This window comes from Saccopteryx bilineata, chromosome 2 (assembly GCF_036850765.1).
Source record: "Saccopteryx bilineata isolate mSacBil1 chromosome 2, mSacBil1_pri_phased_curated, whole genome shotgun sequence".
In the NCBI taxonomy this organism is placed as follows: Eukaryota; Metazoa; Chordata; class Mammalia; order Chiroptera; family Emballonuridae; genus Saccopteryx; species Saccopteryx bilineata.
This window is the reverse complement of record NC_089491.1, coordinates 13,970,511-13,997,252: the sequence shown is the minus strand read 5'-3', so window position 1 is coordinate 13,997,252 and position 26,742 is coordinate 13,970,511. Positions and strand designations below refer to the sequence as shown.

The 26,742-nt window shown below is 57.8% G+C and overlaps 1 protein-coding gene across 1 annotated transcript in view; it reads left to right on the top strand.

Moving 5' to 3' along the window:
- Window positions 1–8,254: 8,254 nt before the first annotated feature.
- The window catches only part of DAB2IP (DAB2 interacting protein), a 201,677-nt gene continuing 183,189 nt past the window's right edge, over window positions 8,255–26,742 (top strand). The window contains exon 1 of the mRNA XM_066256323.1: window positions 8,255–8,452. Coding sequence (XP_066112420.1) covers window positions 8,413–8,452 — 40 coding nt within the window. The 5' untranslated portion in view covers window positions 8,255–8,412. The remainder of the gene's footprint in view (window positions 8,453–26,742) is intronic.

The following is a 26,742-nucleotide window of genomic DNA, read 5'->3' as shown; positions in this document are numbered from 1 at the left end:
GGTGCTCTGCTTTGGCTCTCTAGAAACATTATAGGAAAGAAGTGAGCCACACCGGGCTGTGTGGACTCACTGGGAAGTAAAAGTCACAGCGACAGAAGTGAACTGAGGTGGGGTTGCTGTCAGCTCACTGAAAAGTCAGAGAAAAGAGGTCTTTGGAGATAAGCTCAGTTGTTTAGCCCAAGACAAGTTGCCTCTACCCCCTCCACCCATGGTTATAAGTCTTGCTGGGACCCTTAGAGCTTAAAAGAAAAAGAGGAAAAAAGACACACCTAAAAGAAGAAAGCCTGGAAGGCTCTGGGGAGAGAGAGAGAGCATGCTGGGTCCTTTGTCCTGAGAAGTGTTAAAGATGGTTACTTCAGGGGAGGGCTCAGGGGAGGATCTCAATAGAATACTCATCCGCTTTCCCGGTGTGTCCTTCCGGGGTCGTAGTCTCCACTGCTCTGTCAGCACTAGGTCAGTCATTGCATCTGGTCCTGATGTCAGCCATGCCATCACTCCATCTGGTTTTGCTGCTTTTCTGGGTCTGGAGCTGAAACACAACTGAGGCCTAAATATTATCTCTAATTTAACCCAAAACCTGTCTCCATGGTCCAAAGCTTTGTTCCTAAGATTATTTGATGTTGAGTCAGATCTTCGTTGTCCTGATGGCTTAATGCTTAAAGGAGTGGTTGTGCAAAGGCTTTGTATGATTCTCCAGCCCCTTGTTCCTCCTCTAAGGGGGTCTAAAGCCACATGACTAGTAATATGCCAGGGGAGGAAAGTCAGGGAAAGGTCTGAGCTGTAGGACCAGAAATATAAAATGTCAAAGGGTCTAAATCATCTGACCAGCAATATGCTAGGGAAGGAAAGTTCACCTGGGGGTGAAGGCCTTGTTTTCCTAGTTTTGCCCATTACTAGGCACCTGAGGCTTTCTGCCCTGGAAACCTTCCTTACTTGGCCTATTGTCCTTGCTTTGCTCAGGTTTGCCTAACTGCATACCACAAACCTATGTGCCCTCTCTGTCTGCCATCTCCCCTGTCTAGCCATCCTAAAAGATCATGTCCAACCCTCCCTGTACCAGGAGGGCCCGCTCATTCTGCCGACCCATGCCCCTCCTGGCTGATACCCGGGCGTACCTCCTACCCTCCCACCCCCTGTCCTCGTGGAGAGCCCCATGGGAAAAGACTCTGATTCATTTCTGTGTCTCCAGGCCTTGGCACAATTTCTGCCTAAGGTCTGCTGAATTGCATGGACTGCCGTCATGGCTTGGTCAGTAAAACACTGCCAAGCTTCTTGGTTTTTCTCCTGATTCACCACCACAAATCTTAGAAACTAGCCAGGAAATATGGAGGGGAGGGGTGGGGTCAGGTGGAGTGCAGAAAGCTAGGTTCACATGGGGGTTCTGATGATCACAGGGGAATCCCCCGAGGCAGCACCGCTTTGAGGGACTATGGAGAACAAGCTGGTACCAGTCGGAAGCAGCAATAGGAGGACATAGCATAACTCCATTGAGCAGGGACCTTACTTGGAGTCAGAGGGAGCCTGACGGGAAGTGAGTTCTCCATACTGGGAGGTAAGCAAGCAGAGTTTGGATCAAGGATGTCTTGGAGGAGATTCTTGCTCTTTCAGGGGGTGCACTGGATGAGTCTTCAATCCAGGGCTTCGGGCAGCCTGAGGTTCTTGGCACCAGGTACCTGGCTACCACCAAACCCACACTTTGGGGGCTCAGGGAGGAGCTGAGACCCCCCTTACTCCAGGCCAGCTTGGTCTCACCCTGCTACTGGAATGCAGGGCTTGCCAATGTCTTCGGGGCTTCCCGGAACAAGGAAGGGCCCTGGGACCCGGCAGCCAGAAAACTTCAAGTCAAGCCCCATTGTTCATCCAGAAATTGATGATTTCTGGAAATTGGAGGACCCCAGACCACCATCCCCCACCCCACAGCCCGGAAATCCCCGTGCTGCAGCAGTTAGTTGGCGCTTCCCGAAAGGTTTGAGGTTCTTTAATGATAGCCCAGCCTCACATTCGTGAAGAGCCTCCGCGCCCTGTGGCCGAGAGCCTGTGTGTGGAATCCCCTGCGAGACCAGCGCCCCCGGGTCCAGTTCCCCAGCCTTTCCCGAGAAAGACTCGATCTCTAGTTCTGCCCGCCCCAGCAGTGTGGGGGAGGACAGTGTTTGGGTCTTGTTCCTGCCGCCGCCTGGCCGCGTGAGGCTGGTGAGCACTGCCCTTCCCCGGGGCCCGAGGCCCGGTGTCCTCCCCGAGAGCACTGGGGAGCTCATCAGGCCCCAGGCAGGCACAGAGGTGCTGTCATCAGGAGACCAGCCCCTCGTGCCCTCCGGGGTTGATGACAGAGCCAGCCAGTAACGTGCCCTCGTCCCCTGCCAGCTGGCTCAGGACTCATTAAAAGAAGCCAATCCTCACTTTCAAGGCCTCTGAGCAAGCCAGGAAAGTCGAACTGAGCGTCTCCTTAAGAGCAGGAGATGACGAAAGGCTGTCTTTGGAGGGCCCAGGATGAACAGTGGGGCCGGTGTGGCAGTGGTGGTGGTGGTGTGTGTGACCGAGGCTGGCCCTGTCGCGCCCCTCAGCTTCCCTCCAACCCCACCCCCAACCTGGACACGCTCCTTTCCTCCTGGGCTGGGAGGCCCTGCTGGCTGCCCGGCGGGGCCAGTAGGACCTTCAGCCAGGCAGACACGGGGTCCAACCCCAGCTCTGCCGCTTCTTGGGGCCTCAGTGTAGCCTCTCAGTCTTTCCATCTGTGAAACGGGACTCAGAGAACCTCTTTTGGAAGGTTGAGGAATGGGGTGCAGAAGGAGTGCCAGGCTCACAGCACGCCCCTACCCCCCATCCCAAGTAGGAGACCCTCTGGTCTCCCACCTGGGGCCTTAGCACTTAATGAGGAGGGAGGACCCAGTCCAAACAGCATTTAAGATGTGGGGAGAGACACAGGCGGGCGTCTTGGTGGAGGCGCCCTGGTACTCAGGGGGTGCTCCTGGCCTGTGTGCTTATAAATCAAGGCGGGGTATAGTGGCGGGAATAACAGTTATAGCTAATGTGGGCTCCATCCATAGATATTTCACCCAACACGTTTTGATCAGGGGTCCACTCTGCTGGGCACTGTCCTAAGTGCTGGGGGCCAGCATGCAGCGTGCATGAAAGCAGGGAGGGGCTGGCAGACGGTATGCAAGTGAACGTGTCATGTGCCGTCGGGTGAGACCCTGCATGCCAGGCAGAAGAGAGGAGGAAGAGGAGGTGGGAAGGGGAGGAGAGAGGGAAGAAGAGGAGATGTGAGGGTTATAATCTAGAACACACTGAGGGTTCTAGATTATAGATTCACTGAGGACTTCATCTGGCCTTGTTCTAAATCCTACCAGCCACTCAGGGACTATCCTCATCCTCTGATCACAGGTGAGGAAACTGAGGCACTGAGAAGTGAAATCACTTGCTGAGGATCACCCAGCTGGTAGCTCGGGGCTGGGAGTTGGAGCCAGGCAGGCTTACCTGCCTTTGCCTGAACCCCTTCGAGTCGCTCCAGAGCGGACTCAGGCTCCTGTTGGTCTGTGTTCTGGCGAGGTGCTGTGGGGTGCTAGTGAGTGTCCTAGCTTGGGGTCAGTTTCCTTCCCCACTCAGAGTCCCAGGAGCAAGACCAGGACCCTGCCCCCCACCCCCAGACCTCCATGAACTCTGTTTGGCTGTGGATGGCAGGATTTAGCTAGAAAATCAGAACCCAGGGCGGAAAATGAAAGCTCACACAGCCCTGGACGCCGGGCATCGCTAAGCATTGGTGCGTACGATAGTGTTGCCTCCCCTTCCTCCTGTGTCTGCCTGGAGAACCCTTCTTCATCCCTCCCAGCCCAGCGTGGCAGGGGCAGAGAGAGCGAGTGGGGCAGATACAGCATCGTCTCCTGCCAGCCTCTGGCCTCGTCCTCCCCAGCACGGAAGGCAATACACAAGCTGACCACGGTGCCCGCTGTGTCCCCTGTGCCCACTGCTGGGCTCTCCCCCCCCCCCCCCGACTCCGTCCTGCTGGCGTTCCTCTACACAGCCAGACTGGGGCCAGCTGCCACTGTGACTGCTTAGCTCCCTGTCTGTACGTGGAGCGACAGGTCACGTCCGTCCGGAGCCAGGCGATTCCTGCAGCTGCAGGAGCAGGGCGGTGCAGCGGGCTGGTGCCCTCGGAGCCACGGCTCCCAGACCTGCACCCGCTGGGCCCGCTGCTCTGTTGAGCTCCGATCCTGCAGCCGGGATCTCTCCTGCAGCCTCCTCGACCTCTCCCCGTGTCTGCCTACATTTCCCGCAGCAGAGGCTGAGATGCCCACCCTCAAGCCCTCTCCCCCCTGGGGCTCCCCCAGCGCTGTGAACCATGCAGGGCACTCAGCCCAACAGCCTCGGCGGCTCCTGGGCACGCCTCTCCCCCCTTCCTCCACGTCTGACAGTTCAGCCACACCTGAGGGCCCCGCGTCTATCCTGAATCTGTCTGGTTTTCTCCATCCTGCCACCCACACTCAGGTGGAGTCCCAGCGTCTGTCACCTCAGAGACTGCAGCAGCCTTCCCTGCCTCCCCCAGGCCACTCTGGCCCCTCCTCAGGCCACGCTACACACAGCAGGCTTTCATGTCACTCCCCTGCTTCAACCTGCAGTGGCCCCCACCCTCCCCCGGGCCACAGGGTCCTCTGAGAAGTGGCCACTGTGGCCTGCCCCTTCTCTCAGACCGTGCTCCCGCCTGTCCGGCCAGCCCCCGCCGTTTTGGCCGCCATTCTGATCTTCCTGTTCTGCTCACCGCTGGTTGTTCTCCCCTGAAACCTTCTGGGCAGGTCACTGCTCAAATGTCACCCTCTCAGGGGGGCCTTGCCTGACCCCCTGACTGCAAGCAGTGTCCTGTCATGCTCTGTCACATGGTGCTTTAATTCTGTGACTAGCACGCCTCTTTATCTGAAGGTGTGCGTGCCTCCCTCCAGCTAGAACGTAAATGACACAAGAGTAAGGACACGCTCAGCCCAGACCCTGTGGACAGGGTCGGGCACAGAATCAGCACTTTGTAACTGTGGGTGGAATGAGTCAAAGAATCAAAGAACCAGGTGGGGTTTGAATGCTCTTTGTTGCGACGCAGGAATATACAAATGCCGGCACTTTCTGACCCAGCAATTCCTCCCTGGGAGGTCATGAAACAGATGTGCAGAGAGTATGTTCGAGACGTTCGTTGGAGTGTTGTTTGCTGTCTTGAGCGACTGGCAACAATCTAGGGCAATGGCTTAAATTGGGTATGGCACAGCCAAAGGGTGGAGCGTTGTGGGGCCACCAAGCAGGAGCAGAAGGGTCTGTCGGCATTGTTGTGTCACCAATGGAAGCAATCAGAGCCCAGCGCTTAAGACAGAGTTATTGTAAATGAATTCCTGGGGGCCGGAGCCCTGGTTGCACTCAGATGGTGCCTAACTGATAAAAAGAGGGAAGTGGATTGGGAGGTTGGGAGCTGCCATCCTACCTCTACTCTGACCTTGACTCACCAGTGCCTGGAGGCATTGCCAGACTTGGGAGCCAGGCCCCACTACCAAGCCCCATCTCCTGCTCTCAGCCGGTTCTGGGGGCACGGCCTGGAGAGTCCTTTCTTTCAGAGCTCAGCTTCCTCATCTGTAAAATGGGTGCAGAGTCTCCCGCCCTTACTTGTTTTGTAGGCTGTCAGGACGATAGAAGTCTGGGTTAGGACCAGTAGCACCCTTTCCTGAGTGCTTAAGACACACCCGCCCGGCCCTGTCTTGCCCTGGGCTTTGATGCACATGATCTCATTGAATCCACATAAGCGCTCTATGAAGAAGGGCTGTGAGTGGCCCCACTCTAGCAGTGAGCCTCCTACGGGGGAAACAGCTAGCTCAGTGTGATGTAGGTGGTAAACGGAGAGCCTGGAGAGGAACCCGGGTGGTCGACGTCAGCCCCACTGTACTGTGTATAGAAAGAAGCCACCGCTGCATGTGCAGGTGGGCCCCGGGAACCCCAGGGACCCTGGAGAGCTGGACTGAACCCCAACGCCTACACTCCGCTTCCCACTGCAGCCTGCCCTCCACATCCAGTAAATAAGAGACCAGAGTCTGGTGCCTGCAGCCGCCAGGGTAGGGCCCGGCCTCCCTGTAATTAAGGCAGTGGGCGCTTGGGAGCTGGGATCTCTGTCATTCGAGGGGTCGGGAGGGGGGAGGCGTGAGTGAGGAGCTTCCCTGTGGCTGGGCAACCACATCAGCACCACCGGCTGCTCTGGAGGCAGCTGGGCAGCAGTGGTGGCTGAGAGGGGCCCAGGGGGGTGTTTCCCTCCCTGCCACCCCTGGCCTCAGCCCTCCTGGCCTCCCATCTGATGGTCTTTCTGCCTCAGCCCCAGAGCCACGTCTCCAAAAAGCTGGTCACCGAGGCTCAGTTTCCAATGTTCCCGCCATGCAGGAAGCCTTCTTCCACTGTAAGTGCAGACTGTCAGGAAGACTGGGAAGGGGCTTCTTGTGGGAACACCCAGGATCACAAGAAAGGAGGCCATTCCGGGCAACAAATGCCTTCTGGCGCTGCATGTCAGCCCCAGGACCAAGCCCACGCTCCCAGCTTCTTCCTGCTCTAGCCCCAACCCGCTCGTCTCCCCTTCTCCCAGTCACCTGTGGTTCCCCATTGCTACCCGCCTGCCTCCATGCTTTCGCTTGTGCCACTCCCTCTGCTCAGCCTATCCAAATTCTGCTCTTCTCTCTCTGCCTAGCTCGCGTGCCTCCTCACTCAGGCAGCCTTCCCTGATTGGCCCAGGTGATGCCCTCTTTCTGCCCCAGGCCTAAGGTCCTTTTCTGTATTCTGCATCTAATGCATCTTTGTCACCCCACCACAGCCCGTCCGCAAGCACCAAGGCCTCTCTGGGGCCCAGGTCTGCCCTGGAGACCACTGACAAGCCTTGGACAAGTCACTTCACCCCTCTAAGCAGTATTGTCTTCATCTATAAAGATAGATAGCTGAATTCTCATTGAGGTGGGCACGGGCCAATGTGGGTACACACTCAGAACAGCGCTCAGCTCTGATGGCTACGTAACGTGTGGTACTCAGTGTCCAGTGTTGTTACAACTGTTCCTGTTGGCATCAGAGTAGCCAGAGGGGTCTTCTTTTTATTTTTTAAAGATTTTATTGATTGATCTGAAAGAGAGGAGAGAGAGAGAGAGAGAGAGAGAGAGAGAGAGAGAGAGAGAGAGAAAGGTTGGGGGGGGGTGGAGAGTAGCAGAGGCATCAACTCATAGTAGTTGCTTCTCATATGTGCCTTGATCAGGCAAGCCCGGGGTTGCGAACCAGCGACATCAGCATTCCACGTGGACCCTCTATCCACTGTGTCACCACCGGTCAGCCCAGTGAAGTCTTTTTAGAGAATAACTTGGAATGTGTCACCCCCATGGACTATCCTTAGGATCAGGCCCAAGAAGACCCCTGTGAGGCTCTGCCTGACCCTCTTCTGCTGCCCTCCTTGGTCCCACCTCTCTGCACCCTCTCCTCCTCAACCACTGCTCTGGCCACCTGGAGCATATCTGTGGCACTAAACACCCCTCTCCTGAACTAGAGGCATTTGCACAGGCCATTCCCTCCATTTGGTACACCTTTCCCCCTTGCTCCCTCCTTCTTCACCTGGCTAACTCCTACTCATCCCACTTTAGGTGCCCACTCCTCCAGGAAGCCTTCCATGATGACCTTCCCAGCCAAATGAGGCACCCCTTCCCTGTGCTCCTGCAGCCCTTACCACACACACCGCATTGCAACGAGCTGCTTACCTGTGAGCTCCGTGAAGTGAGACTGGTTCCCCGCTGCAAACCCAGCACCTAGCACGGTGTCTGGCGCACAGTAGATGCTCAAAAAAATGTAGTGACTAACTGAATGGATGAGTCAATTTCTGCATCCCCCACACTGCAGGAAATGTCTGTAGAACAGATTTGAGTGGGAGGTTCCAGCAGGGCCTGGGAGAAGCCCCTGGGGTTTGGGTGCTGGGTGGTGAACAGAGCCGACCCCCAGCCCCTCCCGCGGTGGGTCAGCCCTCCCTCTTCCCACAGACCCCTGGGGCCCCAAGAGCCAGCTTCCAGATGCTAAGCCCCAGCTCAGTCTCACCTCTTAGCATTTCCATCTGCACAGCTGGGCCAGATCCCCGCAGCCAGCGTCGCGGGCAGCCAGGCCAATCGTCCCTGGCGTCTTCCTATTTTAGACATCTCGCTGCCTTGGTCCCTTCTAATGTTTCCAGCCAGGCTGCGGGGGGAGGAAAAAGAGGTTACTGCTACTTTAAATGTACTGTATGAAGGCGAGGGCTGGAAAGGGGCCTGCTTGCAGGAGTACCCAGTCATCTAGTTGGAAAAGCCGCCAGATGGAATACAAAAGGAGAAACCCAGACGCTCATGGAGACAGCCTCGGTTCATAAATCAGGTGGGGCCGGGGGCTGGGGGCCCGAACGCCATGGAGCCCGACTCCCTCCTGGACCAGGACGACTCCTACGGTAAGAGGGGCGCCGGAAAAGTGGCTGAGTTGGGGATCCAGCCTGTGCTCGGGCAGACTTTTCTCTGCTTCCTGCAGGAATGTGAGTGGAAGTGAGGAGGTAGTCAGGCAGCTGGGCGCTGTCTGGTCTCGGAGCCGGGGTAGGGGGTGCCAGGCTGCAGGGTCCCCGGGGGAGCCGTGGGCAGCCCCTCAGACTCTGGGCATGGGCAGGGATGGGGGCGTGGGGGGGTGGGGGGGGGAAGCAGATTCGGCTGCTTCTGTTTTGCTCTTGGCCAAGAAGGAAAGGAAGGAAGTTTGCAGCCCCCCTGCCTGTCGGCCTCCCTCCCTGTCCCCGGGCCCGCTGGGTGCTGTGGGGAATTTAATTAGTGAGATCCTGCAGATAAATATAGACGGGGCCGGCAACAGGAATGTGCCCTGTAATTAAAGCCAGGCTGAGCGCTCCCGCTCTGCAGGGCCCCACGGGCTGCCACGGAGGAACCCACCCGGGCGGGCGGAGCATTGGGGAAAAGTTGCCTGGGACAGAGAGAGCGCTTGCTGAGAGCCTGGGACAGGGACTCGTCAGACTCGGAGAGAGGAGTAGCTCGGCCGAGTGGTCTCCGCAGGCTTGGGGCTCCAGGGGTGCAGGTGGCTAAGACCCTGACCGCCCAGCCCAGCCAGGCTGCCGCCCCCTCGGCTAGGACACGGGCACACTCTGGCCATCTCAGGGCCGCACACAGGAGGGAAACAGGAGGGCAGGCGTGTGGCTGAGAGACCGGGGCAGGGGCAGGGGGCAGGGGGCAGCAGGCTTTGGGGCTCAGCAGGGAGAAGGCGCTATTGGCATCAGAGGGGAGGTCCAGTTGAGAGGTGACTTCATCCCAGCGTGCATCAGCCCTTTGGGAAACCAGGGCCTCCTGAGACCACAGTCCCCGCTAAGAAAACTGAGTTCTCTCCCCTCCCCGCGTCGCCCCCCAGCCAGGCCTGCCTCTGGGCACGGATTCAAGGCCAAATTTCCTTCCTCCTGCAGGAGCTCGGCTCTTTCCAGGGAGAGGGGCCTTCTGCCACGTTTGGAGCCGCAACCCTCAGGGGAGCTTGGCGAGGCCCGGCCAGCAGAGCTGGCATCTCTGGGCAGTCAGGTGGCCAGCAGACACCGCCGAGTGACCCCCCGTGTGCCAAGCTGTGTGTCAGGGTCAGGGGTGCAGACATGAAGAGCTCAAGGCTGAGAAATAGTTTGTGCTTAGTGAATGAAGGGAGGAAAGAGAGAAAGAGAGGGAGGGAGGGAAGGAAGAAAAGACAGAGGAAGGCCCTGGAAGAGCTCCCAGCCTCGAGAGGGAGACAGACAAATGCTACAAGTCTGGAGTCAGAGCGACCAGCTCCTCGGGGGAGGGGGGCAGGCTGGGTGGGCTGGGTGTGCGACAGGCTGGCCTGCCTGAATCCGGGGCATGCCTCTGAAGCTTAGCATGGGGATGCTTAGGAGCTGCCCCACGGAGGGCACGGGAGCTTGTCTGGGGCAGCCTCGGGGCAGGGCAGGGCTGCTGCCCGGAGACAGCGGCTGCCTTGCCCTAAGCGAGGGGCTGTGCACAGACGGCCTGTCTCAGCTGCTGTGGGAGCCTGTTGCTGGTCTTCGGAACCCTGGTCAGGCAGTGAGGCGCCTGGGAGCTGGGAAGCAGAGGCAAAGGGGCAGAGGGACTTCAGGAATTGTCAGACAGGGATAGAGGAGAGCCCAGGCTCTCCTTGGAGGGATCCCAGATCTAGCCGAGAGGGGTCCAGCTTCATCCTGCCTCAGAGATCCAGAGTTTAAGAGGCTGTCTTGGGCCAGGACAGCAAAGGAAAACTGGCCTCAGAGTCACTAGTTTTCTGGGTCCTGGTTCTACATTTACTCATTTAATAACTTCAACTTTCAGGTCCTGGAGTGAGAAGTCAGACCTTTATCTCTGTCTTTGTGACAGTCCCAGGCTAGTATAGGAGAGAAATAAGCACTTTGATGAGGAAGGCCAAGGCACTGTGGAACCAACCCTTAACCCCACACGTGGAATCCAGAAGGCTTCCTGGAGGAGGTGACTCCTCCACTAACTAAGTAGATGACTGTTTTCTTCACCTGGTTTCTGTGATAAGCCACTCTCCTGATTTTCTCCCTCATATTTTTCCATCTCTTTTTCTATTTCCTTCTATCATTCCCTCCAACCTCATTACCCACATGCTCCCTTCACCAAGGTCTGCTGCTTCTACTTCCCCTCATGATCTGACCCTTCCTTCCTCACTGGTTCACTCTCTGGGCTGCAGTCATACTGATCTGACCTTCTTCATACTTACCAAACTAGTTATCACCACAGGACCTTTGCACATTCTATTTCCTTTGCCTGGAATACTCTTCCTCTCATTCTTTACTAATCTAACTCCACTTCCTCCTCCTCCCAAACTCAACTAAAAAGTTATCTTCTCAGAGAAGCCTTCCCTAGACCATGTTCCTCCAATCCATCCAATTATATCCCACTCTCTTTGTCTGTTTTTCTTTGTAGGACCTGTTCTTATTTGCACTATGTATTATTGTATGTATGTGTTTAACCACTGTATCCCCCCAGTCTCTAAGCTCTCTGTTAGATAACAGCTGTATCCCCAGGGCATAGCTTTCTGTCCGGTGTGTAGTAAGCATCCAACAAATACTTGCTGAATGAGTGAATGAATGAATTCAGTTGGCCTAGGCAGAGAGGCAAGGAAAAGCATTCTAGGTGGAAAGAACAGCAGGTGCAAAGGCACAGAGGCTGGAGAACTTTGGAGGGTTCTCCAACAAGTCCGGTGAGGGTGATGCTTTTGGTCAGGGTTTGGTGAAGCGAGCTCCTTGGGTGCTCAGGAGCCTCGATAGGAACAGGGATGGGAGAGGCAGAGTTGGGTGTGGGGCTCTGGGACCCCTTCCCTGATTCAAACTGAGCATGACTGTCTTCCATCTGGTGGATATCCTGAGCTCTGATTCCACTCACCAGCTGCTCGGAGGTGAAAGGAGTCTGGCCATACCCCCAGCCACTGACACTAGGATGTGCTGGGGACCTGAGCTGTATTCAGAATGTCTTCGCAGACAGAGCTGATCACACAGGGCCCCATCGGGTGGTCCTGAGGTGAGGGACGCCGACAGCAAGGCTAGTGAGGCTGACAAACACAGGGCAGGGCTTTCTTTTCTACAACAAGCAGGGGCAGGGAGGCAAGGGGAGAAGGGAGCTTGGAGACAGGGCACTAACCCAGCAATGCCCTTCACGGATGGCCCTCCATTTCCCAAGGATAGACTGGGCAAGGGTCAGACAAGATCTGGCTGATTCCCCTCTGGCGTAGACCCCTCAGAATTGTGTGAGGAGTCCTTTGCCCAGGAAGGGCGTGAGAGGGGGCCTGACCGTGGGCCAGACTTGGCAGCAAACCTGACCCCACAGAACGCTCTCTCTTCAGGTCCTCTCAAGGTCCTGCCACCCCACACTTCACAGATGCCACCTCCCACCTGGGCACTGCCGGCAGTTCTCAGTGCCTCTCTAACCGGGGCATGTTTTTCTTGCCTCTGTGCTGACCTGACTCCCTTTTAAGACCATGCGATCCTTGCAGGAGGGGCTGCGTCTTATCTGCATATCCCCAGGGTCCTGCAGAGGGGCTGCGTCTTATCTGCATATCCCCAGGGTCCTGCAGAGCGCCTGGCCCAGGGAAGGTGCTCAGTACACATTTGCGGGATCACTGAGTGAAGGAATGAATGAAGGAGCGAATGAGAGAACGGCACCAGCCGGGCCCTGGCGTTACCCTGCTGCGTGCCCCCAGGCATCTGCCCTGCTCGGGGTTTCTGTTTCCTAAGCTGTCAGTTGACGGTGCTGTCCTCCATGCACCTGAATGTGGCAGCTCTGACCATCCAAGACTCTAAAGCTGACTCAGCACTTGGCACCCTCTCCCCTGCCTGTGGCCTGAGCCTCATCCCAGCTTTCTCTGCCATCGGATGGCCTGGACCGAGTGAGTCCCTTCTCCCCGCTCAGCCTCAGGTCTGCCCTGCCTGTCTCCCTGGTTGTCTCGGGGCTCCAGGGCAGTGACGGGGGTTAAACCGTGTGCGGCTGGACACCTGTTGGGGGGAGTGTCTGCGATTCAGAGAGGAGGGGGTTGGGCCAGACAGATGCTGGGATAAATGCTCTGGAAGGGTATGGCTGTTTTGGAGACGCCGGGGGTGATGGGGCAGCTCGGGAGCTTGTTTCTTTCTGACGATGACCGCAAGGATGCCAGCCCCAGCTGGGGGCCTTCGGACGGGAGAGATGGGGGTGATTTTGTAAATTTCCCAGTGCTGCAGGTCTAATCACCAGCACTCTTTACCGAGTGCCCATTCCAGGCAAGATGCCACGTGAGGGCCTTTATGTATGTACCTGTCTGCTTGAATCCTCACAACCAACCAGGTAGGCGGCCGTGAGCTCCACTTTCCAGATGCGGAAACTGAGGCTCGGGGGGTTAAGTGACGGCCAGGATCATACGGTGAGGTCAGTGATTTGAACCCAGGCTGCTCCAGGGACCGGGTTCTTTATTTTGCGGCACTGGGAGCTGTCACTGTGCCGGAGCTGCCTGGAGGTCCCTCCATTTGCCTGTGAAAAATCCTGCCTCCCCGGAAGTGTTTGTCGGAGGAGTTCAAGGGATGAGCATGACGTGGCAGGAGCCACGACCGAAGGCGATGTCAGCTCGCCTGGGAACAGCCAGCACAGAGGCAGCTGTAATGGGAGAGGGTCAGTCTAAAAGAGGGCTATTTTGGGCTGGAAGCTGTCAGGAGGTCTGATGTCATCACTCCCAGGCCCTTCCTGTGAGAGGGGGAAGCTGAAGATGTCATCAAGCGGCTTTGCTTCATCTGGTAATAAATAAGAAATGACCATAAAGTAACAGCATGTGCCGGGCCATGTGCCGCCCATTCATCCTCACGCGTTCCCTTTCCACCAACCCTGAGAGGTTGGTGTTATCATTCTCATGTTAGAGATGAGGGGAAACGTTCAGAGAGGCTGAGTGACTCACCCAAAGTCACACAGCCAGTAAATACCAAAGCTGAGAGTCACGCAGATGAGTCCCACCCCAGAGCCCATGCCCTGAACCAGCGCCCACTAGGCTTTCCCTGAAGCCGTGACCACAGGGACAGAGTGCTAGAACAGGGACCACAGGGACAGAGTGCTGGAACAGGGACCACGGGGACAGACTGCTGGAACAGGGACCATGGGGACAGAGTGCTAGAACAGGAGCCACGGGGACAGAGTGCTAGAACAGGGACCACGGGGACAGAGTGCTAGAACAGGGACCACGGGGACAGAGTGCTAGAACAGGGACCACGGGGACAGAGTGCTGGAACAGGGACCACGGGGACAGAGTGCTAGAACAGGGACCACGGGGACAGAGTGCTGGAACAGGGACCACGGGGACAGAGTGCTGGAACAGGGACCACGGGGACAGACTGCTGGAACAGGGACCATGGGGACAGAGTGCTAGAACAGGAGCCACGGGGACAGAGTGCTAGAACAGGGACCACGGGGACAGAGTGCTAGAACAGGGACCACGGGGACAGAGTGCTAGAACAGGGACCACGGGGACAGAGTGCTGGAACAGGGACCACGGGGACAGAGTGCTAGAACAGGGACCACGGGGACAGAGTGCTGGAACAGGGACCATGGGGACAGAGTGCTAGAACAGGGGTCACGGGGACAGAGTGCTAGAACAGGGGCCACGGGGACAGAGTGCTGGAACAGGGACCACGGGGACAGAATGCTAGCACAGGGAGTGCTAGCACAGGGACCACGGGGACAGAGTGCTAGCACAGGGACCATGGGGACAGAGTGCTGGAACAGGGACCACGGGGACAGAGTGCTAGCACAGGGACCACGGGGACAGAGTGCTGGAACAGGGACCATGGGGACAGAGTGCAGGAACAGGGATCACGGGGACAGAGTGCAGGAACAGGGACCACGGGGACAGAGTGCTAGAACAGGGACCACGGGGACAGAGTGCTAGAACAGGGACCACGGGGACAGAGTGCTAGAACAGGGATCACGGGGACAGAGTGCTAGAACAGGGACCACGGGGACAGAGTGCTATAACAGGGATCACGGGGACAGAGTGCTGGAACAGGGATCACGGGGACAGAGTGCTTAGCACAGGGACCACGGGGACAGAGTGCTGGAACAGGGACCACGGGGACAGAGTGCTAGAACAGGGACCACGGGGACAGAATGCTAGAACAGGGATCACGGGGACAGAGTGCTAGAATAGGGACCACGGGGACAGAGTGCTATAACAGGGATCACGGGGACAGAGTGCTGGAACAGGGATCACGGGGACAGAGTGCTAGCACAGGGACCACGGGGACAGAGTGCTGGAACAGGGGCCATGGGACAGAGTGCTGGAACAGGGACCACGGGGACAGAGTGCTGGAACAGGGACCACGGGGACAGAGTGCTAGCACAGGGACCACGGGGACAGAGTACTAGCGCAGGGACCACGGGTACAGAGTGCTAGAACAGGGACCACGGGTACAGAGTGCTAGAACAGGGACCACGGGGACAGAGTGCTAGAACAGGGACCACGGGGACAGAGTGCTAGCACAGGGACCACCGGGACAGAGTGCTGGAACAGGGACCACGGGGACAGAGTGCTATAACAGGGATCACGGGGACAGAGTGCTGGCACAGGGACCACGGGGACAGAGTGCTGGAACAGGGACCACGGGGACAGAGTGCTAGAATAGGGACCACGGGGACAGAATGCTAGAACAGGGATCACGGGGACAGAGTGCTAGAACAGGGACCACGGGGACAGAGTACTAGCACAGGGGCCACGGGGACAGAGTGCTGGAACAGGGGCCACGGGACAGAGTGCTGGAACAGGGACCACGGGGACAGAGTGCTGGAACAGGGGCCACGGGACAGAGTGCTGGAACAGGGACCACGGGGACAGAGTGCTAGAACAGGGACCACGGGGACAGAGTGCTAGAACAGGGACCACGGGGACAGAGTGCTAGCACAGGGACCACGGGTACAGAGTGCTAGCACAGGGACCACCGGGACAGAGTGCTGGAACAGGGACCACGGGGACAGAGTGCTGGAACAGGGACCACGGGGACAGAGTGCTGGAACAGGGACCACGGGGACAGAGTGCTAGCACAGGGACCACGGGGACAGAGTGCTGGAACAGGGACCACGGGGACAGAGTGCTAGCACAGGGACCACGGGGACAGAGTGCTAGCACAGGGACCACGGGGACAGAGTGCTAGAACAGGGACAACGGGGACAGAGTGCTAGCACAGGGACCACGGGTACAGAGTGCTAGAACAGGGACCACGGGGACAGAGTGCTGGAACAGGGACCACGGGGACAGAGTGCTAGAACAGGGACCACGGGGACAGAGTGCTGGAACAGGGACCATGGGGACAGAGTGCTAGAACAGGGGTCACGGGGACAGAGTGCTAGAACAGGGGCCACGGGGACAGAGTGCTGGAACAGGGACCACGGGGACAGAATGCTAGCACAGGGAGTGCTAGCACAGGGACCACGGGGACAGAGTGCTAGCACAGGGACCATGGGGACAGAGTGCTGGAACAGGGACCACGGGGACAGAGTGCTAGCACAGGGACCACGGGGACAGAGTGCTGGAACAGGGACCATGGGGACAGAGTGCAGGAACAGGGATCACGGGGACAGAGTGCAGGAACAGGGATCACGGGGACAGAGTGCTAGAACAGGGACCACGGGGACAGAGTGCTAGAACAGGGACCACGGGGACAGAGTGCTAGAACAGGGACCACGGGGACAGAGTGCTAGAACAGGGATCACGGGGACAGAGTGCTAGAACAGGGACCACGGGGACAGAGTGCTAGCACAGGGACCACGGGGACAGAGTGCTAGCACAGGGACCACGGGGACAGAGTGCTAGAACAGGGACAACGGGGACAGAGTGCTAGAACAGGGACAACGGGGACAGAGTGCTAGCACAGGGACCACGGGTACAGAGTGCTAGAACAGGGACCACGGGGACAGAGTGCTGGAACAGGGACCACGGGGACAGAGTGCTAGAACAGGGACCACGGGGACAGAGTGCTGGAACAGGGACCATGGGGACAGAGTGCTAGAACAGGGGTCACGGGGACAGAGTGCTAGAACAGGGGCCACGGGGACAGAGTGCTGGAACAGGGACCACGGGGACAGAATGCTAGCACAGGGAGTGCTAGCACAGGGACCACGGGGACAGAGTGCTAGCACAGGGACCATGGGGACAGAGTGCTGGAACAGGGACCACGGGGACAGAGTGCTAGCACAGGGACCACGGGGACAGAGTGCTGGAACAGGGACCATGGGGACAGAGTGCAGGAACAGGGATCACGGGGACAGAGTGCAGGAACAGGGACCACGGGGACAGAGTGCTAGAACAGGGACCACGGGGACAGAGTGCTAGAACAGGGACCACGGGGACAGAGTGCTAGAACAGGGATCACGGGGACAGAGTGCTAGAACAGGGACCACGGGGACAGAGTGCTATAACAGGGATCACGGGGACAGAGTGCTGGAACAGGGATCACGGGGACAGAGTGCTTAGCACAGGGACCACGGGGACAGAGTGCTGGAACAGGGACCACGGGGACAGAGTGCTAGAACAGGGACCACGGGGACAGAATGCTAGAACAGGGATCACGGGGACAGAGTGCTAGAATAGGGACCACGGGGACAGAGTGCTATAACAGGGATCACGGGGACAGAGTGCTGGAACAGGGATCACGGGGACAGAGTGCTAGCACAGGGACCACGGGGACAGAGTGCTGGAACAGGGGCCATGGGACAGAGTGCTGGAACAGGGACCACGGGGACAGAGTGCTAGCACAGGGACCACGGGGACAGAGTGCTGGAACAGGGATCACGGGGACAGAGTGCTTAGCACAGGGACCACGGGGACAGAGTGCTGGAACAGGGACCACGGGGACAGAGTGCTAGAACAGGAACCACGGGGACAGAATGCTAGAACAGGGATCACGGGGACAGAGTGCTAGAATAGGGACCACGGGGACAGAGTGCTATAACAGGGATCACGGGGACAGAGTGCTGGAACAGGGATCACGGGGACAGAGTGCTAGCACAGGGACCACGGGGACAGAGTGCTGGAACAGGGGCCATGGGACAGAGTGCTGGAACAGGGACCACGGGGACAGAGTGCTGGAACAGGGACCACGGGGACAGAGTGCTAGCACAGGGACCACGGGGACAGAGTACTAGCGCAGGGACCACGGGTACAGAGTGCTAGAACAGGGACCACGGGTACAGAGTGCTAGAACAGGGACCACGGGGACAGAGTGCTAGAACAGGGACCACGGGGACAGAGTGCTAGCACAGGGACCACCGGGACAGAGTGCTGGAACAGGGACCACGGGGACAGAGTGCTGGAACAGGGATCACGGGGACAGAGTGCTAGCACAGGGACCACGGGGACAGAGTGCTGGAACAGGGACCACGGGGACAGAGTGCTAGAACAGGGACCACGGGGACAGAATGCTAGAACAGGGATCACGGGGACAGAGTGCTAGAACAGGGACCACGGGGACAGAGTACTAGCACAGGGGCCACGGGGACAGAGTGCTGGAACAGGGGCCACGGGACAGAGTGCTGGAACAGGGACCACGGGGACAGAGTGCTGGAACAGGGGCCACGGGGACAGAGTGCTGGAACAGGGACCACGGGGACAGAGTGCTAGAACAGGGACCACGGGGACAGAGTGCTGGAACAGGGACCATGGGGACAGAGTGCTAGAACAGGGGTCACGGGGACAGAGTGCTAGAACAGGGGCCACGGGGACAGAGTGCTGGAACAGGGACCACGGGGACAGAATGCTAGCACAGGGAGTGCTAGCACAGGGACCACGGGGACAGAGTGCTAGCACAGGGACCATGGGGACAGAGTGCTGGAACAGGGACCACGGGGACAGAGTGCTAGCACAGGGACCACGGGGACAGAGTGCTGGAACAGGGACCACGGGGACAGAGTGCTAGCACAGGGACCACGGGGACAGAGTACTAGCGCAGGGACCACGGGTACAGAGTGCTAGAACAGGGACCACGGGTACAGAGTGCTAGAACAGGGACCACCGGGACAGAGTGCTGGAACAGGGACCACGGGGACAGAGTGCTGGAACAGGGATCACGGGGACAGAGTGCTAGCACAGGGACCACGGGGACAGAGTGCTGGAACAGGGACCACGGGGACAGAGTGCTAGAACAGGGACCACGGGGACAGAATGCTAGAACAGGGATCACAGGGACAGAGTGCTAGAACAGGGACCACGGGGACAGAGTACTAGCACAGGGGCCACGGGGACAGAGTGCTGGAACAGGGGCCACGGGACAGAGTGCTGGAACAGGGACCACGGGAACAGAGTGCTGGAACAGGGGCCACGGGACAGAGTGCTGGAACAGGGGCCACGGGACAGAGTGCTGGAACAGGGACCACGGGGACAGAGTGCTAGAACAGGGACCACGGGGACAGAGTGCTAGCACAGGGACCACGGGGACAGAGTACTAGCACAGGGACCACGGGTACAGAGTGCTAGAACAGGGACCACGGGGACAGAGTGCTGGAACAGGGACCACGGGGACAGAGTGCTGGAACAGGGACCACGGGGACAGAGTGCTGGAACAGGGGCCACGGGGACAGAGTGCTGGAACAGGGGCCATGGGAAACAGAGATCACGGGGACAGAGTGCTGGAACAGGGACCACGGGGACAGAGTGCTAGCACAGGGGCCATGGGAAACAGGGATCACGGGGACAGAGTGCTGGAACAGGGACCACGGGGACAGAGTGCTTGAACAGGGACCACGGGGACAGAGTGCTAGAACAGGGACCACGGGGACAGAGTGCTGGAACAGGGACCACGGGGACAGAGTGCTAGAACAGGGACCACGGGGACAGAGTGCTAGAACAGGGCTTGCTTAGGGTGCCCTACTTCTCAGGAACGAGAGCCTGTGTCCTCCTCCTGGCTCTGCCAGTCAGAGGCCCTGCGCCAAGACCTGGGCTCTCAGCAATCTCAGTTTCCCTGTCTGTGAAATGAAGGTAATGATGCCAACCTTGCGACCTAGGGTAGAGAAGGAAAGCCAGATTCAGGTTCCTGCCATTGTACTCTAGGGCTCTGCCCTGGACCAGCTTGCTGGGCCTCAGGCCTGACAGCCCGGGGGAAGCCACACTCGCACATGCGGTCCTTTCAGAGTTAAAGAAACGAGGCCGGAGAGATAGAACAGGGCCCCACTTACGGAGCTCTGTGCTAAGTGTTCCATGTTGAGTCATTGAGTCCTTATAGAGGAAGTAATAACCTCATTGCTCAGATGAAACAACTGAGGCTTAGAAGGACCCAAGGCAGCATGCAAGCTAGTAGGGACATGCCTGGTTCAAACCCAGGCCTCCCAGACTCCCACCACTCTGCCCAGCAGTCTGGGCTGCCCCATGCCTGTCTTAGCCGCCAATCCACAGCCTGGGAGAGCCTCACTGCTGCTGGCCACCACGCCCGGGGCTCTGACCTTCCCCAGCTGGGCAGGTGGATGAGTGGTAGCGCCCTCCTTCTTGCCCCACAGGACTCTGGGAAGAGGCTAAATCAGGAAGACTAGTCAATAAAGAAGGACAATGAGGCCAGCCGGGGAGCGGCTTAAATCATTTATGCACCCAAGTCTGAGCAGCTGGCTGCACAGGGCAGGGAGTGAGGCCCAGACAGGGAGAGAGGGCAGCTCCTGAGCTGGGAGCTGGCCGGGCTGAGTCAGGAGAAAGCTCAGGAAAGAGGAGCTGGCGTCCCCCAGAGAGAGGGGGGCCTGGTGGAAGAAGGAGGGGAGGCTCATTCAGGACTTCCTATTGTTTATAAAGCAAGGGCATTTCACCCTGGTCCTCTCCACAGACTTCTGGTGGGGTCCCGCCTGAACCGCGTGTGTCACACACAGCACAGGCCGGGGCTTCCCATCCCCGCACCTCCCGTGGACCTGGGCCACGTGGCTGTCTGCCTTAATCTCCTCATCATAGGGGTGGGGACACTACTGGCCACCTCATAGGGCTCCCACTCTTAAGCCCAAGGGAGAGGGTCTTCTGGGGTTCACCTGTCCATCCCCTATTACGTGATGGCACTTCAGCCTGAGGGACGAGGAACCAGAACCACTCAAAGTCCATTCCCCCTCCTAAGTAGTCCTGAGATCCACCCTGACTCTGTATCTCCCAGCCCCCACTTCAGTTCAGGACCCACCGTGGACTCTTGCCCCCCTCCCAGTGCTCCCCATTTCCACCCTGCTCTGAACTCACCCTCCATGCTCAGCCAAAGGGGACCACTCACAGGCATCTTAGAGTCCCACAGGGCATCCCACTGCAGCGGGTCAAGTCCAAACTCACTGACACAGCCTCAAGGCGGTCTGTTGTCTGACTCCTGAATGATGCCTCTGCCCTTGTCTCCAGCCACACCCCTTCTTTCTCTCCATTCCTCCATCATGAATTCACCTCTGCCTCGAATGTGCCATCACTCTCCCCTTCCTGGCCGTTGCTCTTGCTGTTCCCCTGCCTGGAACACTCCCCCTATTTCAGCTCTCCCCACTACTCGTCCCGCAACCTGGCTACTCCTGTTCATTCTGAAGTCTCAGCTCCAATGTCACCTCCTCCAGGAAATCCTCCCTGACTACCTTGTTTGAGCACCTGAAGCACCTGTCTCCACCTTGAGGCTGTGAGTTGCTCCAAGAGCCAGACTGAAAACTTAGAGGTCAGGTGGGGGTGGGGTAAGAAAAGAGCTCAGAGCGACCTGGCAGGGGATGTTGGTGTCCACACTGAAAGGAGGACATGGGCAGAAGATCCTGGGTGGGAGCGGGAGTGATGCTCTGGGCTTGCTGTGTCTGAAGGTTTTTCTGTGGAAGAGCCTGTGGTGGTCATTCCGGATGTGACCTCAGAGAAGCCGCAGTTCCAGGGTGGAGGGTGGGAACGTCTGGGGCCTTCCCAGCTGCATCAGTACCACTCCCTTTCCTAGGCCCAGCCAAGGTCCTGCCACCTCCCCCAGAAAGCCAGTCCTGACCAGCTGCACCGAGGCTATTGTGTTCTCTCCTTGACTGGACCGTCTTGCTCATCACCACCTCTAGTCCTAGGGCATCTCGTGGGCTATGCCAATGGTTTTCAACCGCCAGTCCACAGACTGATGCTGGTCTGCCAGAAATGTGGTGTCAGTCTGTGAAAAGGTTAATCACCCTGATGTTGTATGAAGATTCATCTTCATTAATTTCTGGCGGACCGGTGCTAGTCCGCGGACCAGAGATTGAAAACCACTGGGCAGGACCACACCCCTCTATCTCTTGTAGACTCCACATTACCTCACACAGGGATTGACACAGAGAAGAAACCCTGGACAGGGCAGTCCCATCCCATGGGATTCCGGGGAAAACCAAGCAGAAGCTTTGGGTCAGAATGACACAGGTGGGCAGGGGAAGAGGCAGGCAGAGGGAGGGGTGCATTTCTGTCCAATACGGAAGCATGTGTCTGGATGCTGGATCCTCGCAATCCCCGGCCTGAGGCCCTCCAGCTGGTGACCTACATCCTAGCATGCGTGTGTGTGTGTGTGTGTGTGTGTGTGTGTGTGTACGCTCGCGCGCTGTCTCCCCAGAATTCCTAAGACTCCAAATGATACCTCCACTCCACACAGTGTCCCCTCCCCTGAGCCAGTTCAGCTTAGTCTGGGTGGCTGTCACCTTGGGAGGTCACAGTCCCAGCAGAGAAGCCTCGTCTGGGGCTGGAGGGGGCCTGGAAGAACGCATTCAAGGAGAGAGGCCAGGAAGCCTGGTGGCTAAGAGGGCAGCTGCCCCAGCCTCTGGTTTCCTGGGTCATGGCTTCAGAGGCCTCTGTTCCCCCATGTCCCCAATAGCCCAGTACAAGCTCAGCTTCCCCAAGGAGAAGGTCAAACTCTAATCTTCCCCACCTTGCCCTCAAGGCGGGGGTGGGGGGACATCAGAAGAGGTAAACCAGCCTGCCAGTTCAGGAACAAAGGGAAGGAAGGGAAAGTACGCAGCTCACAGAACTGTCACTGGGATTCCCATATTACAGAGAAGAAACTGAGGCACAGAGACATCTGGCAATTTCCCCTTGGTCACTGCTAGGCAGAGTCAAGATTTGAACTCAGATCCCGCTGACTCCAAAGCCTGTGTGTGTCCCACTGTGAGCCTGCACTGAGCACCCACACGCCTTGTCCTGCACCAGGGAGAGGCAGGAGGGGCTGTGTCAGAGCTATGAGGAGCCTGGGTCCCCACTCACCCTGGTTACTCATGGCACAGAGGTACAAGCTGAGACCCAGAGCTCAGAGCGGGCGGGTGCCAATCAGGGAAGAGAAGAACCCGGGTATCCGGGTGTCAGGGCCGGCTTCCGGGAGGGGGCAGCGGGGGCTGGTGCGGGCAGCAGGGGAGGGTCCTGACAGGTAGAAGGGGGTGGAAAGCAATGAGCTTTGGGTAAGTGGAGGCAGCAGGGAGGACGTTCCCAGCCAGGGAAACAGCGGGAACACAGGCTGGTGGGGGGATGAGAGTTGGAGTCTCTCAGCCTGAAGTAGGGGACGCCCGGAAGGCTGGGCAGTGGATGGCTGGGTCATGGATGAGGACACGGGGTGTAGGGGCTGTACCCTGAGGCAGGCTTTCTCACACTTGGCTGGATAACTCTGTCGTGGGGACCGTCCTGTGCTTGAGAGGCTGTTTAGCTGCGTCTCTGGCTTCTACCCACCAGATGCCGGTAGCATACCTGCCTCCCTCCTCCACCCCAAGTTGTGACAATGTCTCTAGTCATTGCAAAATGTTCCCTGGGGGATAAAATTGCCCTGGTTAGGAACTACTGTCCTGGAGTAAGCCGGAGCTGGCGAAGCGATCTGAGCAGAGGAGGGACGAGGCCCCCAGTGCAGCCTGGAGTGGCCTGTGCCCCAGCCCTTGTCCCCAGCCCCTCGACGCCGTGCCAGGCCTCATCCCTCAGCTGACCTGGGGCTCGCTGCATGCCAGGAAAGCCTCCACCAACGTGGACGCAGGGCTGAGGGCTGAGCTGGGAGGTGGAACAAAAGAGCTTGTGTTTGGGGATGGAACCTCCCCTCCCCCCTCAGCATGGGGGGAGGGTGCCGGGCAGTGATCCAGGGGCAAGAGGGGCTGCAAGGCTGAGGCAGGCACTTGTCAGAGCCAGGATTTGGATAGAGGTGCTGGAAGGGGGTGGGGAAGCTAACCTTCTGCCTGTGTTCTTGTTCACAAACAGGCCCTTTCCAGGGGCCATGAAATCAAAGCATCTCAGCCAGTGGGCCGGAGTTTTGAGCTGGTCCTGACCCAGCATTCTGGGGGCGAGGGTTCCAGGGCTACCTTCCAGGAGGCCAGCCAGGCCAGGGTGCGAACAGCCAGCAGCCCGAAGCCTTTCTTCCCTCCTGTCCACGTGCTGTGTCTCGGAGGGACCCAGGGGCTGGAGGAGAATGTTGAGGGGGGTAGGGACTGAGGAGGTGGCAAGGGGACCAGAGGCCCTGGTTCACCATCTCCCCACCCCCAATTCTGTGAGCTTCTCACGTGCATGCCTGGCCTCCCCCCTCCTCTGTTTAAACACTTGTGCTAGCTCCCACAACCCTCAGGGTCCCATCCACAGCCCTTGGGCAGCCCTTCAAGGACACGTATCTCACCCCCACAACCCTGGCCCCCAACCCCACACTTCAGCCAGACTGAGTGAGTGATAACATCTCAAACACTTGGCCTCTATAGGCCTCCATGCCCTCCCATCCCTGCCTCTTTTGAGCCAAGACGCTGCCTCCTCCCCACTTATCATCTCCCTAAACTGAGCTATCTTCTAATCATGTGCTGGTGCCCCCTTGGTTGACACTGCCTCCAGGAAGCCTTCCCAACCTTAGGGAGTGAGTGCCAGCTGTGCTGACAGCACCGATGGCCCAGGATGACACTGTCCCTGCCCTGAGGGGGCCACCCTTGTCCTCTCGTTTCCCCTGCAGCCTCAGGCCTAGAACAGAAAGCTGGAGACTGGTGAGCATGTTGTGAGGGAGGTGGGGAGACAGGGAGGGATAAAAACCATGTTTTTAGAAACGAGGAGCAGTGTCCTCTGGACACTGGGGAATGTGCAGGACAGACTGACCCCTGCTTGAAGAAACAGATAGCGTTTCTCTATGATGAGGCTCCCAGACAGCTCATCTCCCACAGGCAGGTGTCAGCCACAACCTGGCCTCGATGACAGGCCCCTCTCAGAGTTGGCCCCTGATGCTACCGCCAGGCAGGACAGGTGATGGGGAGAGGGCAGAGGTCCCAGGGGGGCATTTAGGTGCCCACACTGCACTCCAGGCATCACTGGCTGTCTGCGGAGCCCAGATTCCTGGGCTCTAAGAACCCCCAGAGCCAATAGATTGTCCAGGCCCCTGGTGTCCCACCTGTGTCAGAGGAGTCTTGGGCCGGCAAAGAGATGCCCACAAGTTGCCAAATAGAGCAGACGGCCCTTTCCCCCAGCACAGCTCTGCCCAGAGCAGCTCGCTTTCCTCTGACGGAAACATTGGGCTCGCCCAGAATTTTTCACAGAGCCTTTGAAACCAGGGTTCCATGGCTCAGTCTAAAATGCACTGCAGACCCTCCTCCTTCTCAAACAGATGGGAAGACCAAGGCCAGGCTTGGCAGAGAGTGGCAGAGCCAGGCGCACCCCTGGCCCTTCTGGCGGCAGAAGCCCTCTCTGCCGAAGACACGCACGCACGAGAGAACGAGTAGGAATCTGGAAGTAGGTTTTGTTTGGTAACGTGGGATGACAACAAAGGGCACTCATTTCTGGGGTGAGGGCTGGGCAAGAAGAACTGCCCAAGTCGGGAAGGGAAGAGCAGGACGCTGGCCGGGTACCTGGGTCGCTGTGCTCCTAGGTTAACCACGTTATGCCCAGTGTGCTTCCAGGGCTATCCGAGATGCTGCTCAGACTTCCAGGCTTTAGCCAAGGCAGCACCAGTTATAGCACCAGAATCTCGGGGTTCGAGTCCCAACCCCTCCGTTTCCTCACTGTGTTGACCTTCACACCAACCCCCTCTGGAGACTCAATCTTTCCCAGTACCATAGGGCTGGCGACACCTCCAACCCAGAGGACGTGTGAAGGGCAGAGGAGAACCCAGAGGAGGGGTGGGCCAATGCCCGGTGGGGGCAGGGCCCTTCCTTGTACGTGAACACCAGGCAGTTCGTGGGCTAAGGTTCACACTTCAGCTAGGCCTCTTCCTGACTGCGTGACTTGAGGCAAGTTTCTTAACCTCTCTGCCTCAGCTTGCCCATCTATAAAGTGGGGATAACAGTAGCACCCACCTGCCTCATGGGATATAATGAGTTAATACGTGTACAGTGCCCAGAACAGGGCTCCAGAAGTGTTAGTTATTTGAATGACAGCGGAAATTAAGTCTTACTGAGGAGAGGCCCCAAATGCGAATAAAAGAATAGATGGGTTAAGGAATAAATGGGAGGAAAATTAGGGTTGTCCTGGGGAATGCTTCGTGGTCCTAACCCCGCTCAGTCCTCACCCATCAGTGGTGTCTTCCCTTCGTGGCGGACTGCCCTACCCCCTGCCACCAGCTCTCTATCGCTGGGCCTCTCCCTGCATTTTTCTGTAAACGCAGAGGTAGGATTCCATTTCGCCCCTAGATGACTTTGGGCGATAAAGAAGTAACTTCAGCCTCCTTGAATTGAATCTTCTCTCCGGAACGTGTAACAAACCTGGAAATTGGAATGGCCTTGGAGCTGATTATTCTGGGAGGGCACCTCCTGGCATTAAAACTAAATTAGATCAAGGTACCTCTGTTATTAGCAAAATAATTCCCTACGATTACAGAATGCAGCCATGAATCCTGATGGCAGATGAACTTCAGGTGACTTACTTGAGACAAATAACTGTGCAAAAATCACAGGCTCATCTAATCGCTTCTCTATAGTGTTGCAGTCGGGTAATTATGCTAATGGTTATAAGAAATCACCTTTTGTGGTCTGGGATTGGGAGGGCTTGAGACAGAAACGTGCGTGAAGGGTATTACCTGCTTCCAGCTGGAGAGGCTGGGCGCCATGTTTGGTTCCAAAATGGCCCTTTCTGGGGAGCTGGCTTGGTACTTTGTCAACTGGGAGAGAAACCCAATTAGGCAATCAGAATTGCAGTGGCTTTTCAGGCCATCTTAATATAGGAAATCTAATTTGTCCAAGTTCCACTATTGGGCGTGGTAATTCCAAGAAAAAAGCTAAACTATAAAAGCTCAGGACCTTGGAGTCAGTCAATTCAATTCAATTTGTGCCCACTGGGTGCCAGGCACAGATCTAGACGCAGATGCAGGGG